Here is a 27,194-nt window from a genome sequence, read left to right as displayed (position 1 = left end):
CCACTCTGACATTGTTGGGAAACTCTCCCAATTAGGGATTAACCTTTATATTACTAGATGGGTAGCCAGTTAGCTCACCTACAGAACACACACTGTCAAAATTGGTGACTCCACCTCTTATCAGTAGACCCGCCACCAGTGGAGTACCACAGAGGTCTGTGCTGGGCCCCTTACCATTTGGTGTCTATTTCTCAGAAGTTCAGAATCACCAAGTTCACTGATGATTGTAAACTGGGAGCATTCATTGAGTCTCCCAACAATATCAGCATATTATAAGAAGGTCTAACACAAACAAATGATTGGTGCCAAAGCCATGGTCTAAAATTAAATGCAAAAAAATGCATTATTATTCCCTTTGGAAAAATGGAATTCCCTACAAATTAGAATATTGTCATCACCCCCCTGAGTTCCAACCCAGTGGTGCGAGACGTGGGAACACTGGTTGATAGCAATCTGAACTTTGACCACCAAGTTTCCACGGTGGTAAGGAAATCCTTCTCCAGGTCAAGGAATGTTATAACTCAACTGTACTTGACCCTCATCAGACCGCTAATTGTGTATGCATGTACCTCACCAGACACCTGCAGCAGCTGGAGAGACCTCAGAGATTTCTTACTAAGAAACTACAGGGGCTCCAAACCATGACCTGCATGGACAGGCTGAAAGCCCTGTCACTTTACTTTGTATCTTATAGGCTGCTGAGAGGTGACTTGTGCCTGGCCTTTAGGGCAGTCTCCAACCCTGCTCTAATGGAAATGCTTCACATCCGCAAGTCAAATGGCACAAGAGTAACTTGCTCTAGGGATCTCAAGCTAGCTTGTGACATTAACAGAACATACAGGGGAACCAGAGACTGATATTTGTAAAGGCTCTACAGCTTGAGACAGAGACTGACACTTAGCCTAGTAACCTCTTATGAACCTGTGAACACAAAACATCATCTTAACAGCATTTTGGCAGGTAGAGGAGAAACTAAGTGTCACTAGACCAGCATACCCCTACATGTGTAAGTGAATTCACATAAACTTTGTGTATGGAGAAATTTCATTACCCTGACATGATTTTGGTATGTATAACAAGCATTTTTCAACAAGGCATTCTCTCTTTTGTCATAATTGCTATGTGGTGTTTAGCAAGTATCACAACAAATACAGTCAGCTTTGAGGTATTTGCAGTGCAGGGAAAGTCCCTCTTGAAGTAATCTTTCCTCAGTGCTACAGTTTTTCAGCAGTGTCTGAAAACTGCATGCTAATCGAATGTCTGTCACTTTATCCTGCTGCCTTTTGTAGGGCTGTCAAAATGATGAAAAACTGACTGTATCATGCCTTTCTTCTAAGAAGGCTTATCTTGGCTAAGGAAGTGTTTACTCTTGGGTCACGTCTCTGGAAGTAGTACTGAGGTTGTATTATTTATGATGCTTAGAAGATTAGATTGTAATCCTTCTGACCCTGTTAAAGCATATTATCTGAACTTGGCTGATTTTATTTTTCAGTCATCTTTAAGGAAAAATTCTAAGGCAAATTCCTTTGTCATTTCAGGTTGAGAGCCTGAATCATATTTCATCTCTCCTTCCTAATCCCACATAGTTGACATATTTGAGTACATATAAGTTCTTGTATGTACTTGAGGGGATTTTGAATTCATAGAAATGTGTAAACTGTAAAGCAAGTTTTTTTTTTTTTTTTTTTTTTTTTTTTTTTAGGATGCAGGTCCCCCTGCATCCCTCCAGCTATAAATTCTCACTCCAAGATCACCCCAACTCAAGTGAGAGAGCTCATTGTTTAAGCATGTATATAATAATCTTGCATTCTCTGCTACCTGTCATTTTTATGGTTTCATAAAAAGCAGCACAGCTACTCTGCTCACTTAGCTCAAATACAATAAGTTGTGCTGCTCTTTTATAATTGTGATTCTCACTCTTGTGTGATTTGCAATGCAATCCATCTAATATACATGACTGAATTATTTAGCTGATAGCCCTGACATCCTTCATAAGAAATTAGCATAGGTTTATAGAAGACCACACAATATTCCCCACATATGTACAGATAAATAAGCCAACGTATACATATGAGCTCACAGTAACACACAGACACAGTCTACTTACCGCAGTGACTCTCTAGTAAGAAAGGCCAAGTAGAATAGAAATAGTAATAGTTTGCAGCTTTAATCAGCTTTCCTCTGAGAGTGAAGACCACATATACAGATATAGACACTTGCACAAACAGTAAAGTGCTCACACATAAAGATACAGAGATTCCTGCTCACCTTCAGTGGTAGCACACCCTGCAGCCATCCCTGCATCAGACAGTAGTCATCCGGCACACAGGGACACGTGCATACAAACGCTCACGACAAGAATTCATGCACATTACATTAAAGAGTACACACACACATGCATTTTCCCTGTATCTGTGTACACATATTACATGATACTTACCTGGACTGGCAGTCTGAGCAGGCTGATGAAATACATAGATGCAAATGGATGGGATAGAGTTCCTCTACACAGCAGTCTACTGGGTAAGCAGCCTTCAGAATTTACCCATTCTTAGACAAATGCACAGGTTCAGAAGCTATGTTCTCTGTTTTATAATCTACTAAACTAGGATATATGTACCCTCTTTTTTTATTTCAGAACCATTGATAGTGGTCTAAAAATATTGCTCTTGCAAAATGGCAAGTAAATTAATTTTGAAAGCACTAAGCTCAGACAACCTTGGTTCACCTTCCTTTTGCAGTAAACAGTGTTGTCTACGTTTGCCTTCTCTACATAACAAAAGATAGCTGTCACAATAACAAAAAGAGCCATCTCTGCTTCCAAACCTTTTTGCATGTAAGATTTGGTGACAGTTACTGATGGTACAACATTGCTTGCATAAAATCACATTTTAATGCCAGACCTTTGCAAATAATTAATTATTTAACTAAGTAGAAGAGTTTATCACTTTGGAAATGAATAAAACTTGTCCACTGTACTTGGAATTCAATATATTTCATGACCCATATATCAGACCCTGAAGTAATGTGTTTATATAAACCTAAAAAAATAATCATGGGTTGTCAGCCTGATGAAATGAAAGTGCTCACAAAATAAAATAGTCTTCCCCAAAAATAAGCCTTTTTGTCATTTGTTTCATTATATATATTCATGTATGAGTCCTGAAGCCATGATTGAATGTGCATTTGTTTGAACAAGGCTTCAGATGATTTTTTTTTTTTAATGTTCCAGTATTCATTTATTGTTTTCCCCGAATATTGGTTTTAACAAAACAGGCAAGTGTTTATATTAGCTGTGTTTTTGTGGGTATATATGAGGGTATGCAGGTTAGGATTAGGTAAGGGGATAGTTTTAGAATGTATGTGTGCATATGCTTGTGAGTGACCATGTGTGAGTCTATATGGGATAGGGAGTAACGATTAAATAATGAGATATATCTACTGAGGTGAGTGTCTCTGAGCTTATCTTGTGTACTGGTAGTATTACAGAAAGGCTTTCTTTAAAGTAAGATGTAGGGTTAAGATTAGGGGCATGGGCAGAGGTAGGCCTAGCAAACATTATTAAGGTAGTGCAGGGGGATTACTGCATGTAAGGAGAGCTCACACACCACAGTAAGACTCAATGAGCTGATAGCTGATGTTCCATGAAGACAAGAAATGCAACTTTTGATTTACAAGTCTGGGACAAAATTTGAATTTTTGTGTAAAATGTATGCATATCTTTTTTAATTAGAGTACGTCTTCATTTTATGTTTTATTTTATTGTAATTTCTTTTTTTGTGTCTGGGGTCTTCATTGAGCGGAGGGTAAGGCTAGGCTTGGGTATACATTTTCCTTTCTTTTCGATTTTGATTTTAAATTGAAAGCATTTTACTATGTTAAGACAGGCATTCACTAAGACTATATTGCTATCATGTGTATTTGTTTAGTAGTTTAGTGTGTACAAACACACGTGTGTGTGTGTGTGTGTGTGTGTGTGTGTGTGTGTGTGTGTGTGTGTGTGTGTGTGTATAAAATACATATGTGCATGTGTGTCTGCCTGTGTGTGTATATATACGTGTGTGTGTGTGTATAAAATACATATGTGCATGTGTCTGTGTGTGTATATATACGTGTGTGTAGTGTGTATGTCTGCATATATAGATAGATATACATATATATATATATATATATATATATATATATATATATATATATATATATATACAGAGAGAGAGAAAGAGAGATGTACTTATACATATATATTTGTATCTATCTCTGTATACACACACACACACACACACACACACACACACACTGTAAAATGGAGCATGCATTTACATCAGCAGTCATACTGTCCATGGTTGTTTTAGTGACTTTTTCTTACTGAAGTACATGTGCATCTAATGCTTCTGTACTGAAGCTCGTTACTATTTTAATTAAATGACTGTTATCTGCAGCTGCACAGTTTGTGATGTTGGATAACTCCCCATGGTTGTGTGATTGTGAAGATAATATATAGGTAAAGGGATGTGAGGGCTTTGTGGGCAGAGGTGGGCATAGATCTCTTGCAAAAATAATTTTTAATGTTTTTTTTTACATATTTTAGTGTTGTGTGAGATGTTAAATATTCCAACAGCTGCATCCCTCCTGTTAATAGGTTTGCAAAACTTTTAATTTTGTGTAGATAGCATGTTAATTTTCAGTTCTTGCTTTCATACAAATGCTTGTCAATGCGGCGCACACACACACAGATGTGTATGCCTTATTTTTAGACTCAGCCATTGAGTGGCATAACTTAAACAGATTATGATGGGTTGGGCAAGTGCAGAAAAGAATTCAATCTGGTGAAAAAGATCTGGAACAGACAGGAAGTAGGCAAAAAGAAGCAGGGGAATCTAGAAATTAGATGGATGGATTGTGTGAGGCATGACTGTTGAAGAAGGTAGAAGAGCGTGGCATTGAAGTGAGACAGATGGCAACAGCTGACACGGCACCCTAACCTCATGTAGAAAATGGAAAAAGTTGGGTTGGCGATGATGATAACGTGGGTTTATCTGTTTAACAGACCAATATGTGATGGAATGCTGTCAGTTTCATGAAGAATTTCCAGGATGAATGATGAAGCAGCAACTCATGAAACTAATTGTCTAACCCTCCACTGCAGGCTCGTCATTTATCTGTTAGTAGTCATCAATATATTCCATTTGTAGTTTATGTAGGTGCTTGTTTTCCCATTAATTTCAGTGAGCTGTGTTTATGTGCTATTTCTGTTACGGAATTGTACATCTATTTTAGAAAACTAGTTTTGTGAATAATTTTTTTACATTTAGGTTAATTTTTATGTATGGATATTTGAGAGTTTTTACCCTACTCATTTGTTTGTTTATTTATTTATTAATTTATATTTGTTCATTCATTTCCTGGTTAGAAGTTGTCAGGAACAAGTAAACGCAGATTCAGTTTTTTCACACTGGAGTTAATTAATTTTTTTTCATTTTTGGGGGTCATGTATATTGCTTGTTTATTTATTTGGATTCTGTAGATTAAGACTTAGATTGCATGTTTGTTTCATTACTTGTAGACTCCTACCTTTGGCTCCTGGAGTGGTTTGTGTTAAGGTTTGCTGCTGTGCTTTGCAGCATGTGGGACCATGAAGGTTCTTGCTTGGGAACATTAAAGACACCAGGTGTTTTCAGTCAAGACAGTGACTGCTGAAGTTAGTTAGTTAGTTAGTTAGTTAGTTAGTTAGTTAGTTAGTTAGTTCCATCTGTTGACCAGGAATAATTCGACTGACCTATAAACTCATTTCAGCAGAGGCTCGTAGATGAAGGCTCCATAGTTATACAACAGAGGTTCTTGGGACACGATGGTGACTTGGAATTTTTATTTCAAAAGGTGTGCATAACTTTTTTAATTGTTGGGTGGTACTTAAATTAGTTGTGTTTTATTTTATTGTAATATTTTGTGTGTCTGGTGTCTTCATTGAAGGGAGGGTAAGGTTAGGCTAAGGTATATATTTTTTGTTTGTTTTAATGTTTTGACTTTAAAATGTTTATTCTATCCTTTTTCATTTTTCTTTCTATAATTTGGTGTGAATTGACCAAGAAAAGCATGGGAATGTGTTCCCTCCTGAGGATTTTATATTTTTTCCTCATCTTTTCCTATTATCTTCATTTCTTTCTTAGTCTCTTCATTGTGCCTTGACTTTGGATACCTTATTTCTTTTGAGTTGAATTTCTAGTCAGTATTTTGTGCAGTTTTTCATGGTGATTACGTGACTCTCTTTTATGTTGTTGTTGTCTTTCGGCTTTTCCTGGTTAGTAGTCGCCACAGCGGAACTCCGGTCCGCTAATGATTGGCAGTAGATTTTATTTTATTGAATAGATTTTCACAAATGCCGAGGTGCCAGCTTGACGTTCAACCTTCAGCGAAGGCACACCCATTTAAGTATGTCTTTTGAATGCCCACCAAACCGCGGGGAGGACATACAGACTCCACACAGAAGGCACTCCCCGCACTCCAGCCGAGAATCGAACGGGATAACCTCTTGCTGTGAGGCAACAACGCTACCGCTGCACCACTATTTTAACATCTAAGGGCTTTATTTAGAGTTTCATGTTTGCACCTTAGTATTTGAGTAGAGTCTGTGAAAGTAAGTAGCTATGTGTCTGCATATTTGTGAATGGGTGGTGTGTACATGTTTTAATGTCATTGTTTATGTATGTTTTAGTAGTTTTAATCTGGTCGCTTTTATAATTTTCTGTAACTTTTGTATTTTTTTTTTTTTGGTTTTGTGGATTTGTTTACATTGATTCCTATAGTTTAAGACTTATTTACCTAATTGTAATCAGATCTGTTTGTTTATGACACTGGTAGAATAGTGATAAATTGTTGATATTGGAGGAAGAATGCTGATAAATACTTGATGATAGGACTAAAGTGATGATAAAATATACTTAGCTTATATAAACTTTTTATTAGAGCCTTTTTTCATAGTGTCTATTGTTAGGAAGTGGTGTATGTATGTATGCATGTATGTAGTGATGACCAACAGAATGGTTTTTATAGTAAAAGAACTGACTTCCAAGGTTGATGTTTAGATACAATAGTACAAGTGGAGGACCTCCTCACCTCAGTAAGATTCATCATTTCCTTATGACACCCATCCTGGAAGGCATTACTAGACTTAGCAAATGGCCTCTTTTTCTCTATTTTGCTGATATTTATTGTATAGCTTTGTAAATTAGGGAAGTGTCCCTTTCCCTATTTATTTGTAATTAAATATTTCATCTTGGATTCCAAGATGGCTGCTGACTAGATTAGTCCCTACTCACTGAGCTCCTCACAGTTATTTAATATCTAACTTTTTTTACAACTTGATGCAAATGACTCAAACTTTAATTTAGATGAACTAAAATTAGCATTACAACCAATTCAAAATGCTATTCAAAATTTCTCTGAACAATTTACTGACTTTGGTAAGACTCTAAAGCAAATAAGTGAGAGAATGGATATTATTGAAAGTAAAAATACTGCTTTAGACATAAGAACTGACACAGTGGAAAGAGATATTAAAGCTAAAGACAAGATTATTACAGAAATTCAGGCTAAATTGCTGGACCTAGGAAATAACATTATTATCAGAGGTTTGCCAGAATCCTATGAAAATCAAAACTTGTTATCAGTGTCAAAACAGATTTTTGGGGCATTATTAAACTGTGAGACAAACTGTAATTATAGAAGTCAGGATTCTACCTCGGATCATATATACTAAGTTACTGAATTTTCAAGACACTTCAGATTTTAGAAGCAGCAAAAACCAAAAAACAGTTTGTCTGGAAAAAACATAAACTGTCATTTTCACAGGATCTTCCTCAACAAATAAAAGTGAAAAGACAAAAGCTTTCACCTTATTGTGCAGATCTTATTAAAAGAGGGATAAGGTTTAGAATGAGTTATCCGAATACCATGTCTTTTACTTATAATGACAGAAAGTTTACCCTTACACATCCTAAGGAAGCAAAAGAAATATTCCTAAAAATATTCAAGAAGCTTCCTTAATCTATCTCTTAATAATGCATTCTTTATCAAGCTTTAATTGTGCTAATATTTTTTAGCTAATATGTGGTGTCTCTAATTGAAAAAGTGACTTAAAGTACTTGATTCATAATTGTCTATACATAAACAGTTAATTAAGCTTTTATTATAGTATGCTCAAGTTCCTTTTATTGTTTTTGACAGTTATCACTAGTTTAATATTTTAACATTCTCATATATTTAGTTGCTGACATTGTGTTCCGTTGTAACAGCATATGAATCTATATGTAAATATACTGTTATTGCTGAAATTTCTCTTATGACATTTTGGAGGGAATCTATTCACCTCTCGAGACTTTAAAAAGTGTAAGATTGTTCATTTTTGCAGTAACAGACTCTCCGATAGACACTCATCACTTATACAAGCAATTTGACATTTTAAGCTAATTATATTGTTGAGCAAGTGAAGATTTCATGGTATGTGCAGAGTTCTTTTATATGAAATACGCTGTTGCAAGCTAAACAGAGATGTTGGATGCTTCATACATTTTGTATGCCTTTAAGAAGCTCAATAGATATTCATCCTTATTATGAACAAATGGTATGGTTCTCTTCAGTTTAAAGTTTATAAATGCAGATTTTTTTTAATATTTGATTTATGTTAAACTCAAGGTAAACAGCATAGATGTATTTTACAGGCTTCTTAACAAGTGGACTGATCTGTATGTTATTGAATGCAACTGAGAGATATGTCTCAAATTATGTGTTTACGCTAACATTTCAGTTCAAAAAGTAACTTACACATTTATTCCATATTATCTCTCAATGTTTTATTTAGATGGGTATGACTTATGTTAGTTCAGTATACCTTTCTGTTCTAATATTAAGCCCTTATATTTAAATTTAATTGATGTTTTTAAATAACAAATTTCTGCTTATTGGATTAATAACTATATGCACTGACATCTGGATGTATTTTTAGATTGTGCTTTTTTCTGTAATGTTATCTAGTTAAAACTAACTGGAAAATTAATTCTACTTCTAGATGTCAAATCTGAGGCTTTAAGTTAAATGACAATAGTGAGTACCTGATTCATAGATGGCTGTTTAAATTTGGGGCAAAATACATACAGATTTTTATGGTCTCTGATAGTTAATGTTTTATTTGGAAATAGTGATGCGTGTTGCTTCTGTGGTCTCTTATTTTACATGTATTTAGGAATATATTTTCCCTGAGACATGGTTAGGGGTAGTTTTTCATCTTTAATGATGGCAAGTTGATCAGGAATCTCCTTTGAATGGCTTGTCAGATGTTGGAATTCTTTTGGCTGTTATCCTGGTCATATATATTGTGTTGTAATAACCCTTGTGATTTAGAGTAGATCTTTCATGTCAGATCACTTCTGTTATTGGATCTTGTGTCTTATTGTGATTGTTTAGGGTCTATTGTTTCCTTTTTATCGAAATTTAAAGTGTCGTGTTAGGTATATTTATGCTGTATTTTTGTAGAGGAAGTATAGGCTGTTTTTATAGGCTTGTAATTTTAACAATAGTTTGTTTGCAGACATGTTGTATGTAAATGGCACTTAAGATGGATGATGTTTATGCTGTTATTCTTTACTTAGTAATAGGCTTAATCTTTTTATTAGATTTGTATATATTTGATTTAACTTATTCAGGTTTACAAAATGGCATTTGATGTTGATTTGGGGTCAGATCTTCCTTTATCTTTTAGTTTAATATTTATTAGTCCTAGTTTAATGTATTATAATTCTAAACATGTTCTTCAGTTTAGTTAGATATTTGGCTGTACATAATAATTTTAGTTAATTAATCTAGTTATACTCTGGTAATTCAAAATTACGTTTTAACAAACAATATAATTCATATGACAAATTGCAATTTATCTGCTTATTTAGGCCAAAATTTGAATATGAGATTTGTGAGGAAAAACATTTAAATTTTAGACCTTTCTGTATTCTAGGAGCCAGTGGTTACAACTGTATAGGGATTGAATATGTTGGACGTCTTGAGTTTAGACAGATTTATAAATATGTTTAGTTTTATTGTGTGGGTTTTAGTCCTTTTAAGGGCTCTAAGTAAAGCTTTTTGTACTAAATTGAAGATTTTGGTAACCAAAAATTCTAATTTTATTCTCTTTTTTCTTGATCTTCCTTCTGTAATAGGGGAATGGTGGGCAGGCACTAGGGTTAGAAAGAAGGAAGTGTATAATTCCATAATTATTATTTCTTTGTGGGTACATTTATTGTTGTGATATTATCTAATCAAGACCAGAAGAGATGTATTGTTTTTCTGTTGGGTATTAGTTCTATTCTGTTCAGGTTAATACATTATATTTTCATTAATTTAATATCTAGCCTATATTGCTCTTATGACAAATGACATAATAGTTGAGTCCTGGAATGTTAGAGGAATTCAAAACAAAGCCAAAAAAATCCTTATTATTCCATTTGATATTTAAATCACAAGCCAATATTTGTTTTATTCAAGAGACACATATTCCTCGTGATGTTTGGGACAAAGAAAAAAAAATGGATCAAGAAGATAGTAGCTTCTGGGGATTCTTCTAATTCTAATTGTTAAAAATAAATTCTTAGGGAGTATAATTGATGAGAAATACGACAATGAAGGTAGATGGTGCCTTTTTACAGCTACTTTTCATAATCTTGATAAACCACTTTTGGTTCTAAATTTATATGGTCCTTGTAGTCAACAACATTCTTTTATCTTAAAAATATATAATATACTCACATCTTATAAGGATCATTATATTATAATAGGAGGGGATTGGAATGCAGTCATAAACCCAGAAATTGACAGCTCTAGATGTCCCACTTCTTATAATTACCAAGCATCTCTGGCCCTCGAAGATTTAATTTTGGAATATAATTTAATTGACCCACTGTATTTTATAAAAATCTCAAATAAGAAAGAAATTTATACATATTATTCAAAATGTTGTCGCTCTTGGTCTAGATTGGATTTTTTTCTGGTTTCTAATTTTCTTTCAAAATTTATATTGGATTTTTATACTGAACCCAGATTTTTTTCGGATCACTCAAGAATTGTACTAAATCTAAACATTACTCATAATGATAAAAATAATACTCACAAAAGCTAAACAACAATTTACTCTTAATGATATATGTAAACAGTGTTCTGATATAATTCAGGAAATGGAGCATGATCTGGATTTAACAGATATTCCTTATGACGTTCAATGGGCTGCGAGATTAAGAGGAATGTTTATCGGTAAATCTGCATACCTTAAAAAACAATATAATAAAAAAGAAGTTTTTCTAAAGTCTAGAATCCAGTATCTCGAAAATCAATTTAGACTAAATCAAGATAATGTTCTTGAAAAGCAAATTATAGACTATCAAAAAGAACTAATCTTACTACATCAGAATAACCTCTTAAATTATAAAAGTATACAACTACATTAAAATCAAGGACATATCTGATCTTTACTGGAACAGGTCTAAAACTATACTAATTCCTCAAATTACAGGCCCATTTCTTTAATCAATATAGACATAAAGATTTTATCATCAATTTTGGCCAACAGATTAAAACAGGTCTTACCTTCAATTATTTCTTAAGACCAAACAGGTTTTATGTCTCATAAACATGCATGGGATAATACCCTGACTCTGGAATCTATTATTCATCTCTTAAAAAATGATTCTAACCCAATATATGCATTGATTCTAAACTATGACATGCTTTAATTTCCCCATATCCTTTATAAATTTAATAAAACATTATATACTTTTAATATATACTTGGAACCACTGCTGTTATATATTACTCAAAACACCTTTCATAATATTCCCAGGATATTTAACACAAAATTTTTTTTTCTGCATTTGCTGATGATCTAGTAATATATTTCCAAACTCCATTATCTGACCTTAGTAAAATAACAAATTATTATCTTATAAATCCTTCAAAACCCATATTCTTTTCATAAATTGTATTTGTTTTCTGATTCACAAATCCAGATTACTTTTGGTGTGAAATATTTGGGAATTAACATGGAGCACAATAATCACTCCTCATTTCAAAACAACATGATTAAAATATGGAAATCTATAATGTCTGACATGAATAGATGGGAACAGCTAAATTTGTCACTTTTATCAAAAGCTGCAATAATTAAAATGAATATCCTATATCAATTCAATTCTTCGGATCAGATAATTCCCAAGTCTTTTATTCTAGATTGTCAATTAAAGCTATTAACTATATCTAACTTTAATAGTAGTATATCATTATATTTTATCTAAAAATATAAAATTTATTTAAATATGAATAGCACCTGTACAATTTTGATCCTTCTTAAACACAAGATTAAGAATTTATTAAAAATCTGCAATCTTGATAAGTTTTTTTCACCTCTTTCAACCACTTCATCTAAATCCGAACATAATGTTAGATAACTCTCCATTTAATCTAACAAATTATCCTCTTATTAAAAAGTTAAAAATTTGGGATATTTTGAAATATAAAGACTGATTCTAAAATGATAAAGTTTGATCTCATAAAACCTACAGAACTTGATCTTAATAATTTAAAAATGATAATTAAAACATTATCGTCATCAGTGAAAATGTTATCAAAGTCTTATAAACTGATAAACAAGTTAACATTAGACCAGAACTGTCTTTTCTCAAATACCTGGTTGAATCATAATTCTCAAATAACTGAGAATCAAAAACTTCTAGCAATCAGAAACACCAGAGAATTTACTCCATTTAAGAAATTGATCTACACACAATTAATGATTAGCAATAATGCCTATCATACTCCATTTAAATTAAATAAATTTAATGCCAGTAAATCTCCATCATGCACATGTTGTTCCTTTCCCCAAGCTGACCTTTTACATATCCTGTGGTATTGTCATTTTTCTCATAAACTTTGGACCTCTTTGAAGGTAATACTGCAGAGAATGGGGTATCATAAATTATACTTCATATACCGATAGTTCATCTTTCCAAATTGGATACTGACATACTTATTTTTATTTGTTCGCTTATAAAACTTTACATTACTCAAAATATTAAATTGGGATACTTTTCAAAAAAAAACTTGGTTAAGAGTCCAATAAAAATGACTTAAAAAAAACAGAGTGTTGGGGAAGGTTTTAAGTATTATTAATAATTAATACCCTCTAGAGTTTTTTTTTTCCTGGTCTTGATTAGTTTTATCAAATTGTTAATCTTTATACAACTCCTAAATGTAATGTTTATAAATCAATAAAAATTCTTTTGAGAAAAAAAAAATATTTCATCTTACCTTTTAAGAAATAGAGAATAGTCAGTGAATATGTTTATCTGGTTTCATATCTGTGTGCCTACATGTGGATTTTTGCATATGTTTTGTGTGTGTGTGTGTGTGTGTGTGTGTGTGTGTGTGTGTGTGTGTGTGTGTGTGTTTCTGAAAAGCATCATTTTGCAGTGTAATATATTTCTGATTAGTCGGGAGCTGCTATGTTCTGCATTGCCTTTTATTAGTTTCATCAGACAGAACAGAGTTGTACTGTTTTACAGTGTTTGTTTACATGTTGCAGGCAGCACTGAATTTGCTGGCTAATCATTTTTGTGGCAAGTGTATGATATAGTTTGCAAATCATTAACTTAATTAACATTCAGCATTATCAAAGCAGAATAATTCTACATCAACAGCCCAAGTTGCCTGGTCTTTTTTACTCCTGCTTTGTATATTATTAACAGTCCAGTGAGCCCGAGTTGTCTGGTCTTTTTATTCCTGATTTGTATGTTATTATCAGTCCAGTGTTTTTTTATTGTGTCTCCACTCTGGTTTCAGCATTTATGAAGAACAATTTCTAAATATATACATGCGTGACTGGTACTGATCCCCGAAGGAACTTTTCACCAAAGCACAAACAGCCAGGCATACTTCCGCGAAAGTGCTTTTTACTGAAAAAGCACTTTTGCAGAAGTATGCCTGCAGCTAGAGGGAGTCGTGGGGGAATGACTGTTGCGTAGATCGTACTATGGTGCGGATAAGGGAATATCTTCTTTTCTTCACTGTAGTGCGATCTCGGAGTGAGAATATTAAAGTGAGGGTTTTATTTATAATAGAGAAAGGAATTTGAAACATGTATTATGCTACAAAGACTCTGCCTTTAATTTTGGAATAAATAGTTTTGTGTCCAATAAAAAGACCACTATTCCTTGTTACAACTGCACATATTGTAGGTATATAAATACTGATAATGGATTTGTTCATCCAATTTCACATAAGGTGTTTAAATTTAATACCTTTGCTACTTGTGCAACTGCTAATGTGGTATATTTAGCTAATTGTAAGTTGTGCACCTGTTTTTATATAGGCAAGACAAGTCAAACGCTAAAAGAGAGAATCTGAGCTCATCTTTCTGAAATTCAAAGAAACATGAGACTAATGCCCTTAGTAAACATATAATTGATTTTGGGCCAGAGCATACATTTACATTTAGGATATTACAAAAAATTCATAAATTAAAATGAGGGGGCGATGTTGTTAATAAAACTGAACTGTGCAAATACAAGTGGATTAATTACTTTAGGGCTGATAGATTTCCTGGTCTAAATAATGTAAACAGTCTTAAACCAGTTTTAAAAGAGAAACATAGCTATGTCTAGTTTTATATATATTTTATAATTGTTAGTCTTAAGAGAGTGTTGCTGTTATTATTACAGGGCTGCTGCAATATAATTATATATATTTTATATTATATTTTATTTCTTAATTGGTCATGTGACAAGATGGATTGTAATGATGGATGATATTTTATTTTAAAAATAGTTGTTTTTAACATGCGTGTATCTGCATTGACAAAGAACTTCTTGTTCGAAAGCTTTGCTGTGTTATTATAGGTATTTCTGCAGTTAGATTCTTGGTTTTTATTCTGATCCATTGGATCCATTTGGCCACTTACCACGTTATTTTGTGAATATTCTACCAAATATGACAGATGGGTGGCACCACTGCCACCCACTGTGAAGTAGACGTGGCTCTACCACCACCCAGAGTGAAGAATGAGGTAGCATCACTTTCTCCACAATGGATGAAGTTATAACAAGAAAGTGCAAGCAATTTTGTTTCAATAATTAACCCAGAAAATACAACCTGGCACTACAAGCATAGAGGGAATGTGCACTGCTGTCTTCTGTATGGATCTGCAACCTCCATACTTAAATTAGATTGTAAATTGGTCCCTTGCAGAGCAAAGCTGCTCTGTCTGTGAACCAGTCTGTCCCATTGCCACTCTATCCATGGTGACTGCCTTTCAGGAAAGAATTATTTTCACACATACAAACTTTTATTCCAGGAAAAGCTGGATAAATTCTCCAATTCCCCACAGCTTTCTTCCTGGCTTGGTAGTACCACTCTGAAGAATGTCAAAAACTTCCAGTTACCTGTTTTCTTTTATTTTGCAAATTAATATCCCTTTTACTGGTACATGGCCAAAGCAGTCTCAAAGGTGTGTGCTCCACAGTGTGCTGCCTAACAGTTTAAATAATGGTTATCCTGTTCTCAGCTAAAGAACAGTGCTTAAATACATTTATAATACCTAAATGCCAGTGATAAGAGCTTAAAGGCAAATTAATTACTTGTATTTATATAGTAAAGAAAATAGCAGAAATACAGAGTAAAATTTATGTAGACTAGCAAAAAAAGTAAAACAAAGTAAAAGAAAATGCAATAACCCTATCTAGGATGTATACAGAAAAACATACCTCCAGATATCAAAGTTCCTAATTAGCTTGCTAAAAGAAGAGACTGTCTCAAAATAAATAGGTAGTTCTCACAGATAGGATGATTACTTGGGCAAGCATTGGCAAAATGCAGTAATTGCTACTTGTACTACATTTTGTTATGTTATGCAGTTATATGGCATACAGTCTTTTGCCAGTTCCAGTGCCCCCTGACATTATCTTTCTAAGGAAATAAGTTATAAACCTGCTTCCTCCCAACCTAACACCACAGTCATCAGAGTTTGACAAAACACCTCCACATCTGTTTCTTTCTGAAACAAATCCCATTTGGATCTTGAAATTTTGATAACCTTTGCATTCCATTGTTCTTCTACCTTTGTTTGTTATAGTAGAAGAAAGTGTAGCATGTCAAGAAAGTCAGCACGTCTTTCTGTCCTTTGACTGCTTGACAAACTAAAGTGTCTCTTATTTACCACAATAGTTGTAGATAAATATGACAGGAATAGAAACAAAAACAGGAACAAATACATTGTGCTTCATTCAGCAGCATGGCATCAATGTATTTTACAGGCATTCCCTTTAGCTTGGTGTTACCCCTGGATTCACAGTTGCATTTAAGTCTTATTTCTTTGCTGTTTGTTCAGCCTTTCCTTACTGTTTAGTCAGTCTGCGAACTCTCCACCTTTCACATTTAACTATTTAATTTGTCACTCAACTTATCACTCAACCTTTGAACTTTCCTTGAAAGCAGATATTCAGTGCATAGTTCTTTTCCAATTGTCATTTATCTAGCTTTTGTTGTCTAAATTGTTCCTTTAGCAATTTTGTATAAATTTGTCACCTTCACAATAGTTCAGTGGAATCAGGGAGGTGTTGCCTGTATCAGATTGTCAAACTCTAGAGCAGTGTAGGCATGCCACTTTGTGGATCATTAGATGGGCAGACATCTGCTAGGCAATGGGGGTGCAGTACATTAATCTTTTTTTAGATTAATGTGACAGTGGCTGTACATATTACAGATGGCTGATGCATGGTATCTAAACTAGAAAATACACATCATAGTGTCATAATGTAGCAGAACCTGAACAGATTGGCACTATGAAACCTTTGTATGATGCCAGAAATATACCAACCAGGAGATATTTGGGCACATACACACAGATGCCTCCACTCCTATTGTCAGGCAGAGCACTGAAAAGGGACAAGTGTTACTGGATTACACGTTTATAGTTGGTGCACTGGCACAGAGGCAGTGTTGTATACACATACATGATAGAGCACTGAAAAGGGACACGCGTTACTGGATTACACGTTTATAGTCAGTGCACTGGCACAGAGGCAGTGTTTTATACACACATGATAGAGCACTGAAAAGGGACGCACGTTACTGGATTACACTTTTATAGTCGGTGCACTGGCACAGAGGCAGTGTTTTATACACATACATGATATGGCACTGAAAAGGGATGCGCGTTACTGGATTACACATTTATAGTCAGTGCACTGGCACAGAGGCAGTGTTCTATACATACATGATAGAGCACTGAAAAGGGATGCTCATTACTGAATTACACATTTATAGTCAGCGCACTGGCACAGAGGCAGTGTTTTATACACATACATGATAGAGCACTGAAAAGGGATGTGCGTTACTGGATTACACATTTATAGTCGATGCACTGGCACAGAGGCAGTGTTTTATGCACATACATGATAGGGCACTGAAAAGGGATGCACATTACTGGATTACACATTTATAGTCGGTGCACTGGCACAGAGGCAGTGTTTTATACACATACATGATAGAGCACTGAAAAGGGATGCGCGTTACTGGATTACACATTTATAGTCGGTGCACTGGCACAGAGGCAGTGTTTTATACACATACATGATAGAGCACTGAAAAGGGACGCACGTTACTGGATTACACATTTATAGTTGGTGCACTGGCACAGAGGCAGTGTTTTATACACATACATGATATGGCACTGAAAAGGGATGCAGGTTACTGGATTACACATTTATAGTTGGTGCACTGGCACAGAGGCAGTGCTGTATACACATACATGATTAAGGTAGATGATAATGCTTTTGACTGCATTTACCTTCCTGATACATCACAGTGATGCCTGTTGGCAGGATGTCATTATGCCAAAATGTTGGAAGCCATTGCAGTCCCTTCACTATTCTTTTCATGTACTAACTTCATTTTTATAAACAACTTCTGTGTTAGTGATCATGTATTTGCCATCTTGACAGCATAGTGTATGCCTACACTACACTTTTCTTTTCTAAAATAGTCTCCACTTTCACCTTATGAGTTCCTGTCTGCTGTTCTACCTGTTCTTTTTCTCCTTTGTTAAGCTTACTTTATTATTCATTTGTACTTCTTTTTCCTTTCCATATCACTGTTATCTGAATGTTTTTATAGCTGTATTTCCACTGTTGTTTTTTTCCCCATAAGTTTCAGTTTAGAGTTTCTCAGTGGATGAAGCAAATATGAGACTGGCAACACTATTTAGCATTAAGTAAGCATTTGGCTTCCTGAAAAAAATTATCAGGTGATGAATGAATAACATCATTTAGAAGAAGACAAATGTTAGTAAATCTGCTACAAGTGTTTTTTTGTCCTGAAGCGTCTGATGTTGTGGCATGTACCCTCACATGGGTGTACTTCTAAACTAATTAACTTATGCTTTATGGTTCCCTGAAGCAGGGACATTGTGGCCACACTAAACCTACATGGTTCAGAGAATGAAAAAAATAATGAGGTTGTGTCTGTAGATCGACAGTTACAGATACTTTATAAAGACACCCTATCTAAAATATGCATGTAGAGATTTACTGACTGATGTACTCATTGAGTTTATTAAGTGAAACAGCAACTTTTCCGGTCAGTGGTAGCAGTTACACAGAAATTAAAGTGGAATACTTTATACGTAATCTTTGTATATTTTTTTTTTGGTAGAAGAAATAACAGCCTAATGCCCACACACACACACACACACACACACACACACACACACACACACACACACACACACACACACACACAGTTCTTCACCCAGAAACAGGATGATGCTTAACATCTTACAAGCCATGTGTGGTACTAGACTCATCTGAAGGCATCATCATAGCAGGGATGTGTAAGACAGAAGGTAGTTTTTGGGGATAGCAAGCTGCTGTGTGAACGTGATGTAAAGGTCATTTTCAGAAGAATGGATCATTGTGAACCCAGCAAGGTTGTTGATTAGAAAAATAAAAGAAAATGAATGTGAAGTCGCATAGACACTTTCCAGAAATGTAGGTATGCTGGGTCTGAAAAAAATATGTTTATTAACAGTGACTGAAATTGCTTTTATTTGTTCATTCATTCATCTCTTTGTACAGGCTAAAATATTATTTGATAAACTGTAATAGCTAAAAATATGTTGTTTTTTTTTTCCAAATGTTAAGTTGCATACGGGCATTTAACAAAACACAGACACATCTGCTTCCACTTCCAAGATGACAGTACCAGCCTGCCACTTTCTTTATGTTTGATCCCTGGGGGTTTGCAGTTTGTTAGAAAGCTGCATGGCATTTGCAGCTCCACACCCTTCAAGCATATTGTCCAGATTGCAGAACCACATCCCCAGTGTTCCTGCCTTTTGGTGTGGGTGCCTACTGGAAAGAAAGTGAGATATAGCTTTGAGCAGGAAACAGCTGCTTATCCCACAGTGAAAGATAAAACTAAACCAGCAGCCATTCAAGTCTTTGTTTAGAAAATTCTCTTTGTTTTCCAGTCAAGATTATCAGCATGGAATCTTCCAGTCCATTGGCTTCAAGGAATTTCATGAATACCTGACTGTAGGGGATAGCTGTCTGGAGAGCACCAGAGCCGAGTTACTACAGAGAGGTAAGTCTGGCCATTGAACTATGTATTTGTCCAAAGTCTGCAAACAGGTACATGTGTACATATGTGTTTGGCTTAAATTGAAGCATCTGCAATAAAATATAAAGGCTATGGTTTGAATTTGTAGTGAAAAGTAATAGGGCATTGGCATACTTTAATGTTATAGCCAGCTAATTGTTCCATAATTATAAAATACTGTTACTTAGCGCATAGTCTTAACAATGGTATGTAGTCTTTTTGGAAGCATAACTGCCTTGTTATTTTTACTGACCTTTTAACCTCCTAAAAATATGTGCATGCACACGCACGAGTGGATGCTTGCGTGCATGTATGTGTGTGTGCATGTATGTGTGTGTGTTGGGAAGGTTTGCCATACCCTGTTGTGTGTATTGAAAACTGTGTCATCCTTTATTATCTTAAGGATGCCATTTTCTTGCTAAATGCTTGTTATATTTAGGAGTCACTTCATTGTCATAGAACTAAATCTGGTTTCATTTTTCATGAAGGGATGGCTCTGATTATGTACAACAGTTAAGATTTTCTTATCTCAGTACACCAGTCTTCTGCTCATTTCTAGGTGCTTCAAGAAAAGGCTTAATGAATGCATGATCTAATAGTTTTTTATATAAAAGTCTCTGCAGGATCTTTTTGCAGCTATATACTTCAGACTGGCTGTCTATATAATGAGTACTAGTTTGTGAAAGATTCCATCAGCAGCAGGAAATGTTTGTTGGCTGAAGCGTTAATAGCTGGTGTGCCAAACCACATCTTTTAGAATTGTGGGGACACATTTCATTCTATATGGTTGAATTCCTATTTTTTATTTGGACATTTTGAAATTTGCTGCTGAATTTAATAGCCATAGTAGAAGAGTTAAAACAAGTGGGCTAATATGCTGTATTAATTAAGGTTACAACTGTAAGGTCCTGTCTGTTGCTTGGAGAGACGTCCTGGTCAGAATAATGCTTTTCCATTGATTGGACAGTGATATCACAAGCATACATTCCAAATTTGTGCTTTTTGCCACAGGGTTAAATGGTTTAAAATCAAGAATACAAGGTTGTAACAGATAGTAACCACAGAAGCAGACTTTGATATTAGGCAAGAACCTCTTAAACACCCATCCTGCCAATCTGCTTGCTAGCTGGCAGAATAAAGCATTTAATGGAAGAAACTGTTCCTAAATTTTAAGCAAGCTTGTAACTTGATTGTTTTGCTCTTTATCTGTTTCCTTATCGATGCTTAGTTGTTTGTTGTTGTTTGTCTTTCGGCTTTTCCCAGTTAGGGGTCGCCACAGCGGAACTCCAGTCCACTAATAATTGGCAGTTGTTTTTTATGGTGTCGAGTTGCCAGCCCAATGCCCAACCTTCAACGAAGGCTCTCCCATTCAACGCATGTCTTTCGAACGCCCACTCGACCGCAGGGAGGACATGCAGACATCACACAGAAGGCGCCCCCAACCCAAGCCAAGAATCGAATGGGAGAACCTCTTGCTGTGAGGCAACAATGCTACTGCTGCACCACCGCGGAAGTTATCAATGCTTAGTGTTAGAGATGGAGGCAGATTTCGTAGAGAGAGAATAAAATAAAATGTTCAGTTAAAATCAGCTATCTTGTCATCCTTTTGGCCCAGAAAGAAATTTGTCATCTACATCATCAGCATCTAGAATTTTGTTAGTGACTCAAATGCTAAGAGCGTCAGCTACTGAATACCTCAAGTGCTACTAGTGGAGATGTTAAAAAGGGGAGAATATGTGGCATGATAGCTTTTGTGGGCATCTGTCATGCATCCATTATCTCTGGAAATTGGGAGTGGAAAGTCCCCAGAAACTAAAATCAAGGAAAGAAAATCGGGTATTCTTAAGTGTTTAAAGCACAATTTTCATGACTGTGTTTGATGAGGTTATGCTGTCACACTTCTCATTAAGACAAATGGACAGTTAAAACTGTTGCCTTGTGTTTTCACACCATTGTATGACATGCAGCTTAAATTCTAAAGTGATTCCTCAAATCAGAATAACTTAAAGACTTTATAATTAAATCCTCTAACTAAGCTGAAATTAGGAAAAAAGTTAAACTTTTTCTACCTGCTTTGATGCAGGTAGAAAACCATCAGTGATTCGTTAAGTTGCATTGTGAAGAATGTTTAGTAAATGATTCTGTCTGGATTATAAAAAAAGTGGAGGTAAAATATGTGAATCCATTGAGGTGGTTAGGGTTTAGGGGCGTTTGAAGTATGAAATTTGTTCTGGTTTAAAAGATCCATAGAGTGTAGCTCAAAATGAATCAGAGACGATTTAAAAATATTAGGGCTATTAACATGAGTCATTAACAGAACTAGAGAATGTGTATTAATGTGCATTTTCTGAAGTGAAAAAAAGTGTATCACTCTAATAATAGTCATTATTTAATTAGTGTAATTCACTTTTTCTCCAAAAAGTCAGTTTGGGGGTTAAGAGGTATTTAGCTAAAATTTGAGTCAAAATCAGGGGCGGGTTGACAGGTATGACAGACTATGTAGACAATAAAGTGGGAGATGCTGAGAGTTTAGGAATGGTAAACTATCTCCAATATTATGCAAGAAACTGACATGACAGTGCATCTTTTTTTCCTTTCCAATATTTGAAATGTCATATGTCAAACCCCAACTTAACTCCCCTTCCCTCAGCTCCCCCCCCCCATGTTCATAGCTATTTCCCCCTCAGAGAATGGCTACTAGTCCTAGCTCTCTAATCACAGCTGTTGAATTTTAAAACTTGTAAATATGTATATACTTTTGTTACTCTGTATAATTTTTGACAAGTGTATTTTCCTGGTATAATGTTACTCTGTATGATTTTTGACAAGTGTATTTTCCTGGTATAATGCATTTTAAGCAATACCTCCTTAGGTATATGTATTTTACTATTTGCAAAAGTGTTACTTTTTCTGTAAACTGTATTTTTTCCTTGGAGTTTTTCTCCTTGAGTCTTCACTGAAAATGGGCCACAAGCCCAGTTGGACTAACCCGGTTAACAAATGTCAATAAATAAATAATTTAAGATATTTTTCAGTACTTTTAAGTGCAGTCACTATTGAGTTATTAATTCAAATGTGGGAAAACCATGTCTGTTATATCAATAGTCAATATTGCATATTTTAATTGTGTGTTTTGAAGTACGCAGCTGTGGAAGTTTGTATTTTATGTATAAAACAAAGCATAAATATTTTACTTTAAGGTTATCTCACTTCAGCATACTTGATATTTAATTAGTATCTTTTAAAACAGCAGAGTGGTGTTGGGCACTCTTTGCCACTTTTGGTCAATAGAGTCTGTATTAATTTTATTTTCTGTTAGTTCACAATAAAATGTTTTGATGGACTGTTTTAACCCTTATGTACCTGAACATAGAAGATTATGATTGGGTCTCTGATCATAACCAGCTGATTTTGTGTCCAAAACATGGATGCCAAGAAATTCACCTTGAGTGTGAATCTCGAGATGAATGTAGGCATCCATGTCGAGAACACATATTACAAATTCATGATTGGCCACCTGATGATACTCATTTGTATCTACTCCTTAATACTACCAGCTACAGAAAAAAAAGAGTGGGAGGGCTTTAGAAGCCAGTAAAGCACTCAGTGCTGTAAAACAGACAACAGCACACCTCTCAGCTTCTCTGCTTAAGAATTTCTGACAAATTGAAAAAAATGGAGGGAAACGGATCAAAATCAGGAACAGATTTTTAAATATTGTTCTTATTCAGTAAAAAATGTTTAATAGAACAGTAGGTTTTGTGTCAATATGGACTTACCGAACACTACAAAGTAAGAAATTTTAATGTCTGTCATTATTAACTGACTGTAATCCTTAGTGACTTAAAAGAAAATCAAAAAGATTATGAGGGCTAGAGCAAACCATAAACTCAGGTAAAGTTGAGAGGCATGGACATTAGGTAAAAGCAAAGCTGTTTTATTTTCTATGCTATTTTTTGCCAGATGGTACTGCCCAGTGTTAGCCTGTACCATGAGACCTGTTCATAACAGCAGTTAGAGGGTACATAAAGCTTGTTACACATCTCCCTGAGCACTGCTGTAATCAAGTCTTGGAGAGTACTCTTGGCGCTCCATGTGCTACAATGGATTTCTTTCTAAGCCACAGCTCTGCAATATTCCTTTAAGAAGGACTGTTAAATTATTTATTGCAAACTGGGATTCTGTTCACCAGCATTATTCATTGCTCGGGCTGACTTCTTCCAGCAGTTTATTGTCCCCCTTGCCACAGATGTACCTTGCACTCATGTTTTCATGTCTTTTCTGGCAAATGCCTTAAGTAAAGGTAGCTTTACCCCCACTTCATCTTAATTTGCTCTTGATACTTTAAAACAATGAAGCACTTCAATGAGCTTTCTATCTACAAGTAAATGCTTTAGCCATTTTACTTACTTCCATTCAATCAATGTAGAATCAATTATTTAATGTGTTTTTTCAAATTAGAATGTACTAGTTTGTTTTCTGATTACAAGGAAATTCTTACTGTTTTAGATGTTTTAAGCATGTTTATGAATAACTTTTATGGGTTTGTAGGTTATTACTAAGTTTACATCTGGAGAAATATCAAAAAGCTTAGTCACCCACCTTACCTTTCAAGTGACAAGAGTAGACTAGTTCCTCTGGAAAGAAGATCATTTGGACTAATACCAGGCATGAATATGCAGTTACTCATCCAATCGTCAAGGCTGGCTTTGAAGGTAGGCAGGGAAGTAGTTCACTTGATATACAGAGGGAGTCTGTTCCAAAAGATAGGGAAGACTTTGGATAAGAGGCCTATTACGCTGTATTTCTTCCAAATGCTGTAACTAGGCAAATGGGTTGGGGAGACTGTATATCCTTGCCTTTGGGTCCCTTACCATAAGTTAACAACTTTTTCCTGTCCTGTTCAGTGGCAAAAGACCATTTCCTATTAATGTTATTTACGTGATAACCCCTATTTAAAAATCGTTGTGAAAGGTCGCTTTTGCTAATGTTGTAAGCTACATCTGAGGAACATATATGCTTAATGCATAGAAATTGGTATTTAGGGATGTTTCGGATGATGTGGGAGGGGGTGATGACTGGAGGCATGTAGTAAGGTGTTAAATTGGGGGAATTATCGATGAACCTGTGTTTCAAGTGTATGATCATCCTGTCGTAGAATCTGAATGTCCAGGAATGTGATTACTTTGTAATCATAGTTGAGAGTGAAATGAATTCCCCATTTATTCTCATTTAAATATTCTACAAATTCCTCTGCATATCCAGCGTCCCCTCTCCACACCATCCAACAATCATCCAGATAACATCTCCAGATATCTATGTTATCTAGAAAAATTTTATGATTCTCATCGTATATTAATTGTTCCTCGATGTAGCCCATGAAGAGGTCAGCATAAATGGGAGCAAAAGATGCTCCCATGGCCGTACCTCTGAGTTACCAGTAACATCTTCCATGGAAGTGAAAAATATTCTTAGTGAGAACATGTTCAGCTAAGCAAACAAGGGTGTTGAAATCAGGAGTGTATAACTCAGCTTTGTCCAGCCAGAATTGAATAGCTTCTAATCCTGCCCAATGTGGGATATAAGTGTATAGGGCAGTGACGTCCAATGTGCATAGTAGCCAACCTGGTTCCAACTGTGTGTCATTTATGATGTTAAGAAATTGTGTAGTATCTTTAATTCTGGATCTGACCAAGGGGAGAAGTGGTTGTAAATATTCAGTGAGAAAGCCGATAATGGTTCCGTCAGAGATCCTCGACACAAGTCAATTGGTCTGCCTGGTGGTTTGGAAGGTCGTTTATGTATTTTGGGAAGAAGATATAGATACTGTGGCCTGGGATCTTGGACCATCAACTGATACAATGTCTTCTGGTCAATGATCCCTTCCTCCTGTGCCAATTTAAGGAAGGGATCAGTTTCATGTTTAAATCTGAATGTTGGGTCAAGGGGTATATGCATGTAAAATTTGTTATTGGACAGTTGTGTTTTAGCCTCTGTTTCGTACATACTCCAGTCCATAATGACTACTGCCCCACCCTTGTCAGCTGGTAAAATAACCAGGTCATGATTATTGCTGAGTTTATGTAGGGCATCCTGTTCTTGTTTGGTGAGATTGTGTTTATTGTTGGTGTGTATGTTCATGTTAAAGTGCAAATCTTTCAGCATGCATTCTTTGAAGACTGAGACATGTTTGTCCATTGGAGGTATAAAAGTAGAGTTACAGAAATTAAATCCAGTAGATCTTTGAGATTGGTTTGAATCTGAAAAAAACAATTTGAGGTTAAGAATTCTACAGAATTCATGAATGTCATTAACAAGAGCATGTTCAGCCACAAAAAAAGATGTAACAAAATTCAGTCCTTTGTTCAATAATTTTATTTCCACATCTGACAAAGGTTTGGAAGAAATGTTATGAATATTGTTATTATTTAGTGTGCCAGAATTTTGTCCAAGAGTTGTTGGATGTTTTGTACCTCTCCGATGCTTCCTACCTCCCCTGTGTTTCTTGCCCCCAAAGGGTCAGTATTAGGTTTTCTCTTCGCTACTGGAGATTCCTCAGTGGAGATAGGATCGAGATCCGTGGTTGATGCCCCCCCCCATGTGTGTGTGACTCCTGTTCCTGAGTATAGATCTGGGTCTTTTTTCTTATTAATTTGTTTGTTCCTGATTCTTGGAATCTAACACTCTTGTTTAAACCAAATGGTTTCCCTCTCTCATAATCTAAAATGTCTCTGTTACATTTTTGAGTTTTCCTCTTTAACAATTGTTTTCAAGAGTTGAAAGATCTGTGGCCAAAGCATTAAGATGCTTGTTGAAGAAGGATTCTCCTTCATATATCCGGACTTCTTCACAGTTGTTGGTTACTTCTACAATATTTAGATCTATGGTTCTTTCATAATATGAGATGAGAGCATCCACAAACAACATAGAGGCTTTATATTGGGCCTGGGCCCAATCTTGGGATAATTTTTCATCTCTCTGACTAACTAGGGGTTGGGTGAAACCCGTAATCCCCTGGGAGTAATGTCCTTTATTTTGTATGCTTTAAAAAGCTTCAAATGCCAAATACTGGACCTAAGTGTTTTCATACTCTTCATGAGTTTTTGAAATAAAGTCTCACAAAGATAATCTGGATTGTCCTTTTCCAAAATTATGTTGTCTGAAACTAATGATTGTAATCCAAAAGCTGTCAGATTATCCCAGTCTGCTGAGAGACCTTCTAGTAATTTTGTAAGGTCCATGATTAGTCCTATATGTGTGAGTAAACCAACCAAAATTGTGCCCCTATAGCCTAGATTATATGGCTTAGGGCCAGGAATCCTTTCTTCAACTAAGATGCAATAAGAATTAATTGCTATAAGTTAAAAAATAAATGACATACACACTGCTTCCCAATTCCTGATCAACAGCAATAATGCAACCATATCAATGCTGGAAGTAAAAATTAAAAAGTCAGAAACCTGGCCTTAATGAATTAAGTTAATTCTGGCATAAACCAATCAACTCCTAGT

The 27,194-nt window shown here is 35.2% G+C and overlaps 1 protein-coding gene across 1 annotated transcript in view; it reads left to right on the top strand.

The window, feature by feature from the left end:
- Window positions 1-27,194, top strand: part of TRIT1 (tRNA isopentenyltransferase 1) — a 1,178,366-nt gene that overhangs the window by 831,030 nt on the left and 320,142 nt on the right. Inside the window, exon 8 of the mRNA XM_044084772.1 lies at window positions 19,556-19,668. Coding sequence (XP_043940707.1) covers window positions 19,556-19,668 — 113 coding nt within the window. The remainder of the gene's footprint in view (window positions 1-19,555; window positions 19,669-27,194) is intronic.

The sequence above is a fragment of the Protopterus annectens genome, chromosome 1.part1 (assembly GCF_019279795.1).
Source record: "Protopterus annectens isolate FY-2018-M chromosome 1.part1, PAN1.0, whole genome shotgun sequence".
Classification (NCBI taxonomy): Eukaryota; Metazoa; Chordata; order Ceratodontiformes; family Protopteridae; genus Protopterus; species Protopterus annectens.
The sequence above is the reverse complement of the archived record's forward strand: the minus strand, read 5'-3'. Positions and strand labels throughout refer to the sequence as shown.